The 12,023-nt window shown below is 41.9% G+C and overlaps 1 protein-coding gene and 1 non-coding gene across 5 annotated transcripts in view; one reads left to right on the top strand and one right to left on the bottom strand.

Annotated features, from left to right (window-relative positions):
* Katnal2 (katanin catalytic subunit A1 like 2) overlaps positions 1–12,023 on the top strand; it is a 101,624-nt gene that overhangs the window by 67,626 nt on the left and 21,975 nt on the right. For 3 of the 4 annotated variants that reach the window (XM_029560099.1, XM_008825901.3, XM_029560098.1), the window contains 2 exons: positions 2,755–2,846; positions 4,981–5,091. In XM_029560099.1, coding sequence (XP_029415959.1) covers positions 2,755–2,846; positions 4,981–5,091 — 203 coding nt within the window. Of the gene's footprint in view, positions 1–2,754; positions 2,847–4,980; positions 5,092–6,920; positions 7,471–12,023 lie in introns of those variants that run through there. The other variant, XM_029560100.1, reaches the window with a different exon arrangement.
* Positions 5,500–5,603, bottom strand: LOC115068941. The gene has a single exon (XR_003848280.1). It is a non-coding gene; the product is annotated as a U6 spliceosomal RNA (small nuclear RNA).

Below are 12,023 nucleotides of genomic sequence, written 5' to 3'. Positions count from 1 at the left end.
GTTCTCTCTTTTGATTTTATATTGGAGTGGCCAGATTGCTTTTGTCTTCAGGATTTCCCACAAAGGCCCAAGTCAGATGAGTGTCAGATTCTCTCAGGTTTTCTCCTAAGGTCTGGATCCCTCCAGGAAAGATTTTGGCCTCAGGAATTTGGGTGTTGGACTGGCCTGGGAGCCAGACCCAGGAAAGATGCTGGTCTAGGGCAGCTGGTGGCCATGCCACCCAGAGATCCAAAGGCAGAAGGGGGCGAGAAGCCACCCTGAGGAGCTGGGTTGGTCTGGATGCAAAGGATCAGGAAGAGGAAAGGTCAGTCCTGGCCTCCAGGAAAGAGGATGGCGAATGGTATAGGCCCAGGGAAGTAGAGGGAGGTGAGGGCAGGACCAGGCCCAGAGTGCTCCTGGGGACCAGAGAAGAAACTGAGTTGGTTTGGATGCAATGGATCAGGAGGCAGTGGTGGTTCCCTAAGTGTCTGTCGCTCCAAGACAAGGAATGGGACAGGACCCTGGGTAGGAGGAGAGACCTGTGGGGTAGATGGAAGGGTGAATGAGGCTGGAGGAGTCAAGGCACAGAAGGGCCCATGGACTTATGTGGAAGAGAAAGGCCTGCCAGTAGGAGAGAGCCCTGTGGGTTGCAGGCCCCGGGAAGCAGAGGGAGGTGAGGGCTACGGCAGGGCCCAGAAGCAGTGCTACTGGGGACCTGAGAAGGCCCTGAGTTGGTCTTGATGCAAAGGATCAGGATGCAGTGGTGTCTGGAGTTCCAAGATAAGGAATGGGACATGACCCAGGCTAGGAGGAGACCGGTGGGAGATGGGAGGGTGAATGAGGCTGGGGGAGTCAAGGCGTGGAGGGCGCGATGGACTTACCTCTGAGAGAGAGGCCTGCAGGTTGGAGAGAGGCCTGCTGGTTGTGCAGGCCCAGGGAAGCAGAGGGAGTGGACTTCCCTTTTTATTACAAGGAAAAGTTACTTGCTCTATCGTAAGAGGTCAGGGTATCCAAAAGTTGTTTGTAATGAATTCTCCAGAATTGCTCTTTGTTGTATTACTTTTCCTAGGGAGATGTGAGCAAATGTCTGTCCATCCAGATAGAGCACCAACAACAGACTAAATAAATAATTCTAAGCAAGTCTAGCTTAGTTAACCAGTGAGTTTATTGGGGTTACTTATAGGACACAGATTAGGTGTTACTTACAGAAGCAAAGACAGCTGCATCACCAAAAAGCCCATTCCAGCATGGGTGATGGCACATAGAAGCTTCATCCTGGAGTCCCTGCACAGCTTGCAGCAGTTCAGCTAAGCCAGAGGCTCCTCTTTGCCACAGCTCCTCACTGCTTTTATCACCTTAGTCAGGGGCCTGTGAGTCTTGTGAGTTTCAGGAACTTCCTGGGCCTTACAAGTTCCCTTTGCTTCCTGAGTCTTGTGAGTTTCCTTTCTTCCTGAGTTTCATCAACTTGTCCAATGAGGGACTGCTTCAGTTAGAGGAAACAGCTGCATACTGTTGTTCTCAGTTCATGAGAAGGAGCCAGTGTTCCAATGAAGCAGGATTCAGTGGAAGGGAAGTGCTGACCCCATCACCTTGGACACACCTTTCCTGAGTCCTGGGGAGGGTGAGAATTTTCCCACTTCCTGACAGAGAGGCCTCAGAGGGGTATTCTGTTGCTGCTCCTGAAGGCCATGTGATAGCCTTTTCTCAGCCTTTGCCCTCTTCTTTATTCTGAGATGCTTTCCTAGTGCTAAGTGAAATGGAGAATGAATCCCCTATGGCTGCTAAAAATCTCTACTCTTCCCCAAATCTCTGCTGCTTTCTCCAATCAACCAGTGAAGAATTTATATGGTGCTCAAGAGCTCAGTCACAGGATTAAGAAAACTAAAAGATTTAGATCTTTATGCTTTCCACCACCACTATGTCTCTCTGCGTGTGTCTTTATTTTGTTTTTATATTCCTGTTCTATGCTGGTTGCTTTCTTGTGCTTGTTCAGTCTATAATATTTTATTCTAGGACATAACATCTTATTCAGTCAAGAATTGTTTTTAAGAACCTGATCCTCTAGCATTTGGGAGGCCACAGCGGGAGGATCACCATGAGTTCGAGGCCAGCCTAAGCTATACAGCAAGTTCCAGGCCAGCTTGGGCTATCATACGAGATCTCTATTTCAAAAACAGCAACAATAGCAAACAGAAAAGAAAAGAAAAGAAAGAAAAAGTAGAAAGAACCTGATCCTGCCAGGCAGCAGTGTTGAGGTAGCCTTGGGAGCAGAAAAGGATAAAACTTTCAGGCTTGTTATCCATGACTGGAATTTTGTCCTTTCTCTGTATTTCTTCCCTCTAAAAACAATGCTGCTATTGTCTACAAATATTAAAGGAAAACAAGTCATCACATGATTGTAGATATTCTAAGGCTTTTTGTGTATATAGAGCGTGCCATTGACATGGTATCCAGGGGTTCACCAGGCACCTAGAAGCTTGGGAACTGAGTTTCATCTTCAGCTCACACGCTTATCCTTAGTAACCTTGAAATAGCCACTACTGCTACTCTGGCTCTAATTTTATCAAGTGATACATGGAAATAATTGGAGCATCCAAACCCCTGGGGTGGTAGCAGGGAGAAATAATGCCAATGGTTATAAAGTTATTGAATGCTTATTATTACAGCCATTCTAAATTTAATCCCTGGGAGCATCTGAGGACATCAGTTTAAGTGTATATTGAGGACTAACTTAAGGATATGAATTTGAACCTGTCATTGCTTTTCCCTTCCCAGGTGCTATTTGAACTTGCCCGCTATCATGCCCCTTCTACGATCTTCCTAGATGAGCTGGAGTCTGTGATGAGTCAGAGAGGCATGGCTCCTGGGTAACAGACGGGGTTTTTTGGTCATCATTTCTCCCCTCTTTGTAAGTGTGTGTGATGGTCGGAAGCCCATCGACATTTACCAGCAGAATGAGCCTATTAATAAGCCCACAAATTTTCTGCAGACACACGGAAAGGTCTTTAAATTAGATCCTGTTAACTGAATAGCTGATTTAAGTAGTTTTTATAACCGGAGGAAATGTCATCCTCCCTTCCCTCTCCCCGCAGAGTGGCTTTCAGGCCTGAAGATAATCCAGCCACAGGATCCCAGGCTGCCATGAAGGCCCGGCTGCCTCAAAATAGCCTCCTCTGGAGCCAGAGGGCTGCCGGTGGGGACTGGGGCTTGCCCACGATGGCTTCTGCATTTCATTCCCTGGAGGCAGTCTTTGATGGTGTATGAGGCCGGGGAAGCCATTGCTTCTCTCATACCAGGTTATGGCTCAGCATGTCTGATTTTAAATATGTCACATGGATTATTTCTAAAGATTAAGTCTCAGAAAAATGACCTCAGCAGGAAGGAACACTTCTCAGGTATAAACTTTCTGGTTATGCTTTCAAAAGGCCAAGTAGAGTTGGTTTTTTAAAAAATTTGCTTGATTTTTGTGAGTGTATGGGGCGTATATATGTGTGTGTGTGTGTTTGCACATGTGCGTGCAGAAGCATGTGACACGGATATGAGTGTGTGTACAGGCCAGAGGTATAGTACCTCATTCTTTCTCCACCTTATTTCTTCTGCTTTCAATAAAACTTGGCTGAGTGCTGAGGGAAAGAAAGAATCCCAAGTCTGTGCTTGGTGTAGATTGCCACCACACATGCTCAAGAGAGAAGTTCGATGTGCTGTCCAAGAAATGCAATTTTTTGAGTTCTTTTAACTACATCTATGCAAATGAGGAGTTAGGTGAGTCTGCATAGTGTGATCTGTGTTTAAAACTAACATGGATTTTTCAGATCCTCATTGTGTGCTCTTTCTTGATGGAAGGGTCATAGGCAATAGTAATGGAAGATAAATTTACACAGAAAACTGCTTCTAATCCATGTCACTGTGATGCCAGAAAGTGAAACAAATGTAGTATAGGAATTCTATGAACGCACAAATGTACACATACACAGAGACACACAGGTATTGTATACATACATACATGAATAATAAAAGAAATTTTGCATGAGAATTATTTTATGCCTGCTATATAAATGAAAGGGATTATTTCCAATCATATTATTTAATTAATTGCTTACTTTTGTTTTAAAATTTTTTTCAAATATTTTATGATTTTTATGTGTATGAATGTATTGCCTGTATGTGTATAAGAACACCCATGTCATGCAATGCTCAAGGATGTCAAAAAACGGCATTGGATTCCCTTGGAACTGGAGTCATGGACAGTTCTTAGCTATCATGTGGGTGCTAGGAACTGAACCCGAGTCCTCTGCAAGAGCAGCCAGTGGTCTTAACCTCTAAACCATTTCTCCAACCAAATTTTTTTGTTTTTTAAACCCAGGCTGGCCTGGAACTGTGTAGTTCAGACTAGTCTCAAGCTCATTGGAAGTTCTCCTGTCTTAACCTCCCAAGTGCTGAGCCGCCATACCTGGCAATTATGCCATTTTAAAGGAGTAAATAATAGAGCAGGTAGACATAGCCAGGTATTTTAATCTAATTAGTGGCACTGTTTACCCTTCATATTTTCTAGTTCTGTGTCAACTTTTTTTCTTTTAAATATTATCCATATATATTTTTAAATATTTTTATTTATTATTATTTTTATGTGTATGAGTGTTATGCCTGCATGTATGTAAGTGCATCCATGTTGTGCAATGCCTGCAGAGATCAGTTGAGAGTATCAGATTTGTTTGGAACTGGAGTTACAGACCATTGTCGTGTGGGTGCTAGGAATTGAACCTGGTCTTGTGCAAGAGCAGACAGTGCTCTTAACTGCTGAGCTATTTCTCCAGCGCCTTATCCTTATATTATTTACTTTTTCCATGTAAAAAAAAAGCCAAAATGTTTGTTTTCTTAAACTCATTTGCTACTAGAATGGAGCATGTTCTACAGTCACTTGGTCATTGCTGCGGGTGCTGTTCTTGTCATAAAGGGAAAGGCTCCATCATGTGAGAGAATTGTGTCTCCTTGCCTCTGTAGGGGAGAACATGAAGGAAGCCTTCGGATGAAGACAGAGTTACTGCTACAGATGGACGGACTGGCACACTCAGAAGATCTCGTGTTTGTCTTAGCAGCCTCTAACCTGCCATGGTAAGAAATCAAGAGGGAACGTGGTACAGATAAAGATTTCATAGTGACTGTGTTAGGCAAAGCCTAGTTGTCTGGTTCCAGCTCTGGAATATTAATTTGAAACCTTGCTAGTTCATGTCTTCAATCCTTACTCTTAATACCATGAAAGAACCTGTCTTAAAAGAACACAGGCCAAGGCTGTCAGTGACAATATTTAAAGTGGACATTTGTGTTTATTCTTTTCTATTTAAATTTTACTTTTACTTTTTTTATTTTTGAGAATTTCATACATGAGTATTGTCTTTGCATTATTTCCATCCCTCCCAGACCCCACCAACTCCTCCCATGTCCTTCCACTCCCTCTCAATTTCTTGTCCTCTTCTTTGATTATTATTGTTACATATACATGCATACATATTTAGGGCAGTTAAAAGTATGAAATGCTTCACGAATTTGCCTGTCATCCTTGTGCAGAGACCATTTGCAATAGTCTTCATAGCATTCCAGTTTTATTATGTGTGCTGCTGAAGCAAGCATGATATTTGAGTTTAAAGCTGAATTATATACAGTTGAGCCTCTCTATCCACTGGTTCTGCAGCTACAGATTCAGCCAAACATAGATAGAATATATTGGGGAAAATTGTTGCAGTGCTGGGCCTGGTGGCTCATTCCCATAATCTCAGCACTCAAGAGTTCAAGACAGGAGGATTACTATGACTTACAGGCTATACTAGGTTGCAGCATAAGACCTATCTCAAGAAACCAAACAGAACCAAAACAAAAAAGACATTTGACTGGACATGTAAGGCTTTTTTTTCCCTCTTGTCATTCTTATGTAAACAATATGGCATAGCTGTTTATCTAAGAGTTTACATTGTATTCAGTGTTCTAAGTAATGTAGAGGTGACTTAGGTATATAGGAGGAACTGCACAGGTTAAATGTAAATATTGTGATATTTCATTTAAAAGACTTGAATAGCCTTACATTTTCATATACATAGTGGGTGTGTGTATGACGAGGAACCAATCCCCTTGGATACTAAGGTTTGATGATTAGTTTTCATTGCCAACTTGACACAATCTAGAATCACTTGGGAAGAGAGCCTCAGTGAGGGGTTATCTAGGTTAGGTTGGTTTGTGGGCATGTCTTTGGGGGATTGTCTTGACTGTGTTAACTGATGTAGGAAGACCCAGCCTAAAAATGGGTGGCAGTCTCTGGATTTGGATTTGAATTGTATAAGAGCAGAGAAAGTGAGCTGAGCAGAAGGCACATGCATGCATTTTTTCTGCTTGTGACTGTGGGTGTCATGTGACTGCTATTTTAAGTTCCTGTTCCCTTGACTTCCCTTCTATGATGGACTGTAACCTGGAATTGTAAGCTAAACTAAGCCCTTTCTCCCCTAAGTAGCTTTATGTCAGGGTATCTTATAGCCATAGAAGTCAAACTAGGACGTAAGGGTGACTATACTGTTTAAATCAAGCAGAGGTTTGGCACAGAACTAAAAATGCATAATATCTCTAGGTCTCATCTCAAAGAACATTCCAGATATAATATGTTTAGATTTTATTAGTATTTAAATTAAACTTCTTTAAGTTAGAAAGAAAACCCTTTTTAAAATGTTATATAGCAAATAGAAAGCTAAATAATCTCTAATTGAAAATACACTCTGCTTTCAGAGGCTTTTATTCAAACTGTATCCCAGAGTGGTTTGAGCACAATTCTAGAAGTACGACTAGGAAATAAGAGATTTTTGACTAGGGGGAAACATCTACTTGGAGAATATATTTAAAAAATAATTATAATCCTCGTATAGTTCTCAGAACATTTTTTACATATATTACTTTTCTAGTGTCCCAGATAAAGAGATAGAAAAACACTGCTGTTCCCATTCTCAGAGGGCAACAAGAACAAGAGATGAAGCCACCCAAACTCAACAGCAATCAACAGAGCTGGACATGTGACTCTGTGAAGGCTTGAGAATGTTCCCTATGGGTTCCAAGTGTTTGAATACTTGGCCTCAGTTGGTGGTGCTGTTTACAGACGTTTAGGAGGTGCTGCAAGAGGAAGCCCATCATGGGACTGGCTTCTTCTATAAATTGCCTTGGTCGTGATGTTTTATCACAACAGCAGAAAAGTTAACTACTACAAATTCTCTCCTCCCCCTCCCCCATCTCCTTTTTCATAGAGGTAGCCTGGGAAAGCTCTTCTGTAGTGCATGCTGATCATCTGGGGTCCCAAACAAGAAGTCACCAAGGGGAGTTCAAGACATTCTATTCATAATTTAAACTGGCTCCACCTGCCTGCACATCTATAAAGCCTTTTCTATTATTATCAGATGATCAGCTTTTTACATTTTGAGGATGTATTTATACACAATGTTAGAGTCTAACTGAGAGTTGTTGTTTAAATGTTTAAATAAAAATTATTCGAAGTCTTTTTTTTTTTTTTTGTCTTTTTGAGACAGGGTCTCCCTTTAGCCCCAGGAACTCGCTATGTAGACCAGGCTGGCCTTGAACTCAGAAAGATCTGCCTGCCTCTGCCTCCCAAGTGCTGGGATTAAAGGCGTGTGCCACCATGCCCAGCTGGAAGTCATTATTTTGAACTAAGCCTGGGAAGACAAAAAATCTAAATGAAGTCACCCATATTTAAAGTTCTACTCAGCCAAACTGAAACTAAGTTGTTCAAGAAATCAAGAGAGATAGTAGTAGTCCAGATTCCCAAACAGGCCAGTTGTATCTAAATGCAAGGCTCTGGGTTGTATCTTCAGTACCCAGTAATCTGATGTATCCGATCAGTTTTTTTTTTCTTTTGTTCCATCTTCTTGTCTCCCATTTTTCAAGGAAAATAACTTTGATATGGACCAATCTGCTTTTTGATTTTTGTTTCTACTTTTTTCAGCTCCCCTTTTCTCAGTTCATTGGTATACCCATTCTATTTTATGAAATGAAGTGTTGCCTGGTTCTGGAATCTCAAAGCCAATTAAGAGTTTTAAACTAAATATGTTATAATTTTGTTCCATGACACATAGGATTGTGGAAGCCATAAGGGAAGGAATCTTTCTGCTGTCCATTTGAAATAGGGTTGACTGTGGCCTTGGTGTGCTGTTGCCTGGTGACTGTGGGAGTCCACCAGGGTAGGTACATAGTGTAAAGCTTCCAACAAGAATGTAACAGGTCTGTGCCTTGAGAGACTTAAACACATTGTCTAGAAGAGTAGAGCCCTCCTCTCCAGTAGATATGGCAGTTCCCCTTACTTGTAGTATGTTTTGTATAATCCTGGTTAACCATGGTCAACTGTGATTTTGGTAGTCTTCTTATCTCAATAATTACTCTAGGTTAAAAATTAGACTGAGTTCAACAGGAATTTTCTTTTCCAAAAATGCATATTGAGAACATCACATTGCATTACATCCCGAGGTGTGCAGTGTCTTGTTTCCCCACATTCCTCCTGCCTCTGCCTCCTGGCTATCAGGATGGCCAGAATGCAGTACTACCCCTGACTTAATTTGTGAGTTTTAAAAAACCTTTCTTCAGCTATAACTTATATACTGTACAGCTCATTCATTTAAAGCACACTTTAATTCTTTTGAGCAGTTATGCCATTTAAGTATGGGTACATGTTCCTGTTGTATTATTACTGCTATTATTATTATTTGTACTGTGTAGGGATTAAAGCCAGAGCTGTACATTTATGTTCTGAGAAATGCAATTCCATTATTATGGGATACATTAGAGTTCACTACAGAAAAAGAATCAATAAATTGTATATTAATATTTTTAATTTCTGTCTTTATTTTTTATTTTATGTGTTTTGAGTGTTTTACCTGCATGTATGTAAGTGCACCCATGTCAAGCAATGCCTGCAAAGGTCATTAGAAGGTATCAGATCCCCCTGAAACTGGAGTTACAGACTGTTGTTAACCGCCATGTGGGTGCTGGGAACTGAATCCAGGTCCTCTGTAAGAGCAGCCCTGCTCTTAACTACTGAGCCATCTCTCCAGCCCAAAATATATGTATATCATAAAAGGGGATTTACACCTGGCATGGTGACACATGCCTTTAATCTCAGCACTCAAGAGGCAGAGGCAGGCAAATCTCTGTGATTTGGAGGCCATCCTAGTCTACATAGGGAGTTCCAGGTCAGCTAGGGCTACATAGTAACACCCTGTCTCAAAACAAAAAATAAAAAGTTGGTGGGGCTTACTAGAAGGGCATACAACTAATAGGGACCAGGTAGTCTAACAATGGTCATTTATACCCTGAAGAGGATGAGACCCTGGTAACTTCTCAGTCCACAAAGTGCCGCCCACTGGAAGGTGCCATTCACTCTTGGGGAGGGCCTTCTCTTGCCAGCTAATCTGGAAATACCCTTGCAGTCTTGTTCAGAGGTATGTCTCTTAATTGATTACAGAGCCTATCAAGTTGACAGTCAAGACTTACCATCATGTGGAGTGCATTTTAAAGCATACTTCTACAAACCAAGTTTATGTAAGTCAGTCACTCAGCCCAGTATGATAGCACATGCCTTTAATCCCAGCATATGGGAGGTGGAGGTATGAGGATCGGGAGTTCTAGACCATTTTTTTTTTTTTTTGGTCTTTTTGAGACAGGGTCTCCCTGTAGCCTCAGCTGGCCTGGAACTCGCTGTGTAGGCCAGGCTGGCCTTGAACTCACAGAGATCTGCCTGCCTCTGCCTCCTAATGGCACGCGCCACCACACCCAGCTCTGAGTTCTAGACCATTTTTAACTACATAGTTGAGATTGGGGTCAGCCTGGGCTGTAAGAGGTCCTGTTACAGAGAGAGGGTAGGGAGAGGGAAAAGTTTGTTCTAAAATTGACTGTGGTAACAACTGCATACTCCTGTGAACGTGCTGAAGCCAAGCTCCAAGGAATGGTGTTTTAGATGGTGATGGGCCATATATACAATAGTGATCCCATGAGATAACAAGCCAAAAGGACACCCATCATTTCATAATGAGAACACATTGCTCACATTGTGTTGATGGTGGAGTCAATAACTCTATTGCACTGTCCATATATACAAGCAAAGCATTTGCTAATGATGATAATATACCATGGGTACTAATTTACATATTTACTATTCTAGCTTTCAGGTTTTTAAAATTGTATTCCATTGTATTTTAAAAAAATTTTGCTATGGGGCTGGAGAGATGGCTCAGTGGTTAGGAGCACTGACTGCTCTTGCAGAGGACCCGGATTCAATTCCCAGCACCCACATGGCAGCTATGAACCGTCCTTAACTCCAGTTCCAGGGGAATCCGAAGCCCTCTTCTGACCTCCACAGCATTGCGTGACACGGGTGCACTCACATACATGCAGGCGATATACTCATATACATAAAATAAAAATAATAAAATAAGGGGTTGGAGATTTAGCTCAATGATAAAGCACTTGCCTAGCAAGCGCAAGGCTCTGGGTTTGGTCCTCAGCTTTGAGAAAAAATAAATTAAAAAAAAGTTTTACTATAACTACTATGCCATCCTGCATCTTGTTTTTATCCCTTATACAAAAGGCAGCACACCATATAAATTGTTCTATATTTTGATTTTTTTTTGGTCTTTTTGAGACAGGGTCTCCCTGTAGCCCCAGCTGTCCTGGAACTCACTATGTAGACCAGGCTGGCCTTGAACTCACAGAGATCTGCCTGCCTCTGCCTCCCGAGTGCTGGGATAAAAGGCGTGCACCACCACGCCCGGCTGATTTATTTCTTAACAAAATATCAAAGTATCCTGGAGATCTTTCCAAATAAGCACACAAATTCTTCTATATTTCCTTTATAGATACATAGTACTCTATTTCATGTCTCTGAAAATTTATCCCATCAGTCACCTTGTGATGGCAACAGGGTCATTCCTACTAACCTAACATAGTAGGTTATTCCTAACCTAGTAGGGTTATTCCTCCTTTTGCTGTCAAGAACAATGCTACAGTGAGGAGTGGGCATGAATATGCCACTTTCTGTATTTCCCAGTGTTCCTTTGGGATAGGTTCCTAGAACTAGAATCACTGGGTCAAAGATTAATGTGTATGAAATTATGGTCTAGCTTGCCAAATTTCCCTCCATAGAGGTTATGTCATTTGTGTTCCCACTAGTGTCTTGCTTTCATTACTTAACATTATAGCGAGAACATTTCCAATGTCATTAAATAATCCTTGAAAATTGGATTTTGTAATGGCTTCCCAGAATGCCCACATGTGGACTATACCATAATTTAACTGTTCCTTTCTGTTGAACATATATGATATGATGCTCCGAAACTTTCTCTATTATAAGTAACACTGAAATTGAACTTCCTTGCATAAAAGCCTTGAGTACAGGGCTGGGAAAAGATCTCAGTCAATAAAATGCTTTGCCTTATAAGCACAAGGTCCCATTTGATCCCCAGAACCCACATAAAAAGAGCAAAACATGGTTCATGCTTGTAATCCCAGCACTGTAGAGACAGACGTAGTGGATTCTCTGGAGTAAATTGGCCACTCAGCCTGGCCTACTTGATGAGTTCCAGCCCAGGGAAAGCCCCTGTCTCAACAGCAAGGTGGAAAGCTCCTGAGGAAAGATACCTGAGATTGTTCTCTCACCACCATACATATGTGCACACATATGTGCACCTACACACAAGAGCATGCATACACACACACACACACACACACACACACACACACAAAACCTTTAGGTACAGTTCTGGTTATTAGGACAGATATCTGAGTAGGATTACTGAATGAAAGAGATTAGGGGTTTTCTGTTTTGTTTTGTTTTGGTCTTTTTAAGACAGGGTCACCCTGTAGCCCCAGCTGGCCTGGAACTCACTATGTACACCAGGCTGGCTTTGAACTCACAAAGATCTGCCTACCTCTGCCTCCCAAGTGCTGGGACCAAGGGCGTGTGCCACCATGCCCGGCTACTTCTTTTTTGAGACCTCTCTGTTAAGTTC

Source organism: Nannospalax galili, unplaced genomic scaffold, assembly GCF_000622305.1.
Source record: "Nannospalax galili isolate Female #2095 unplaced genomic scaffold, S.galili_v1.0 scaffold169, whole genome shotgun sequence".
Lineage (NCBI taxonomy): Eukaryota > Metazoa > Chordata > Mammalia > Rodentia > Spalacidae > Nannospalax > Nannospalax galili.
This window is presented reverse-complemented; position numbering and strand designations above follow the sequence as displayed.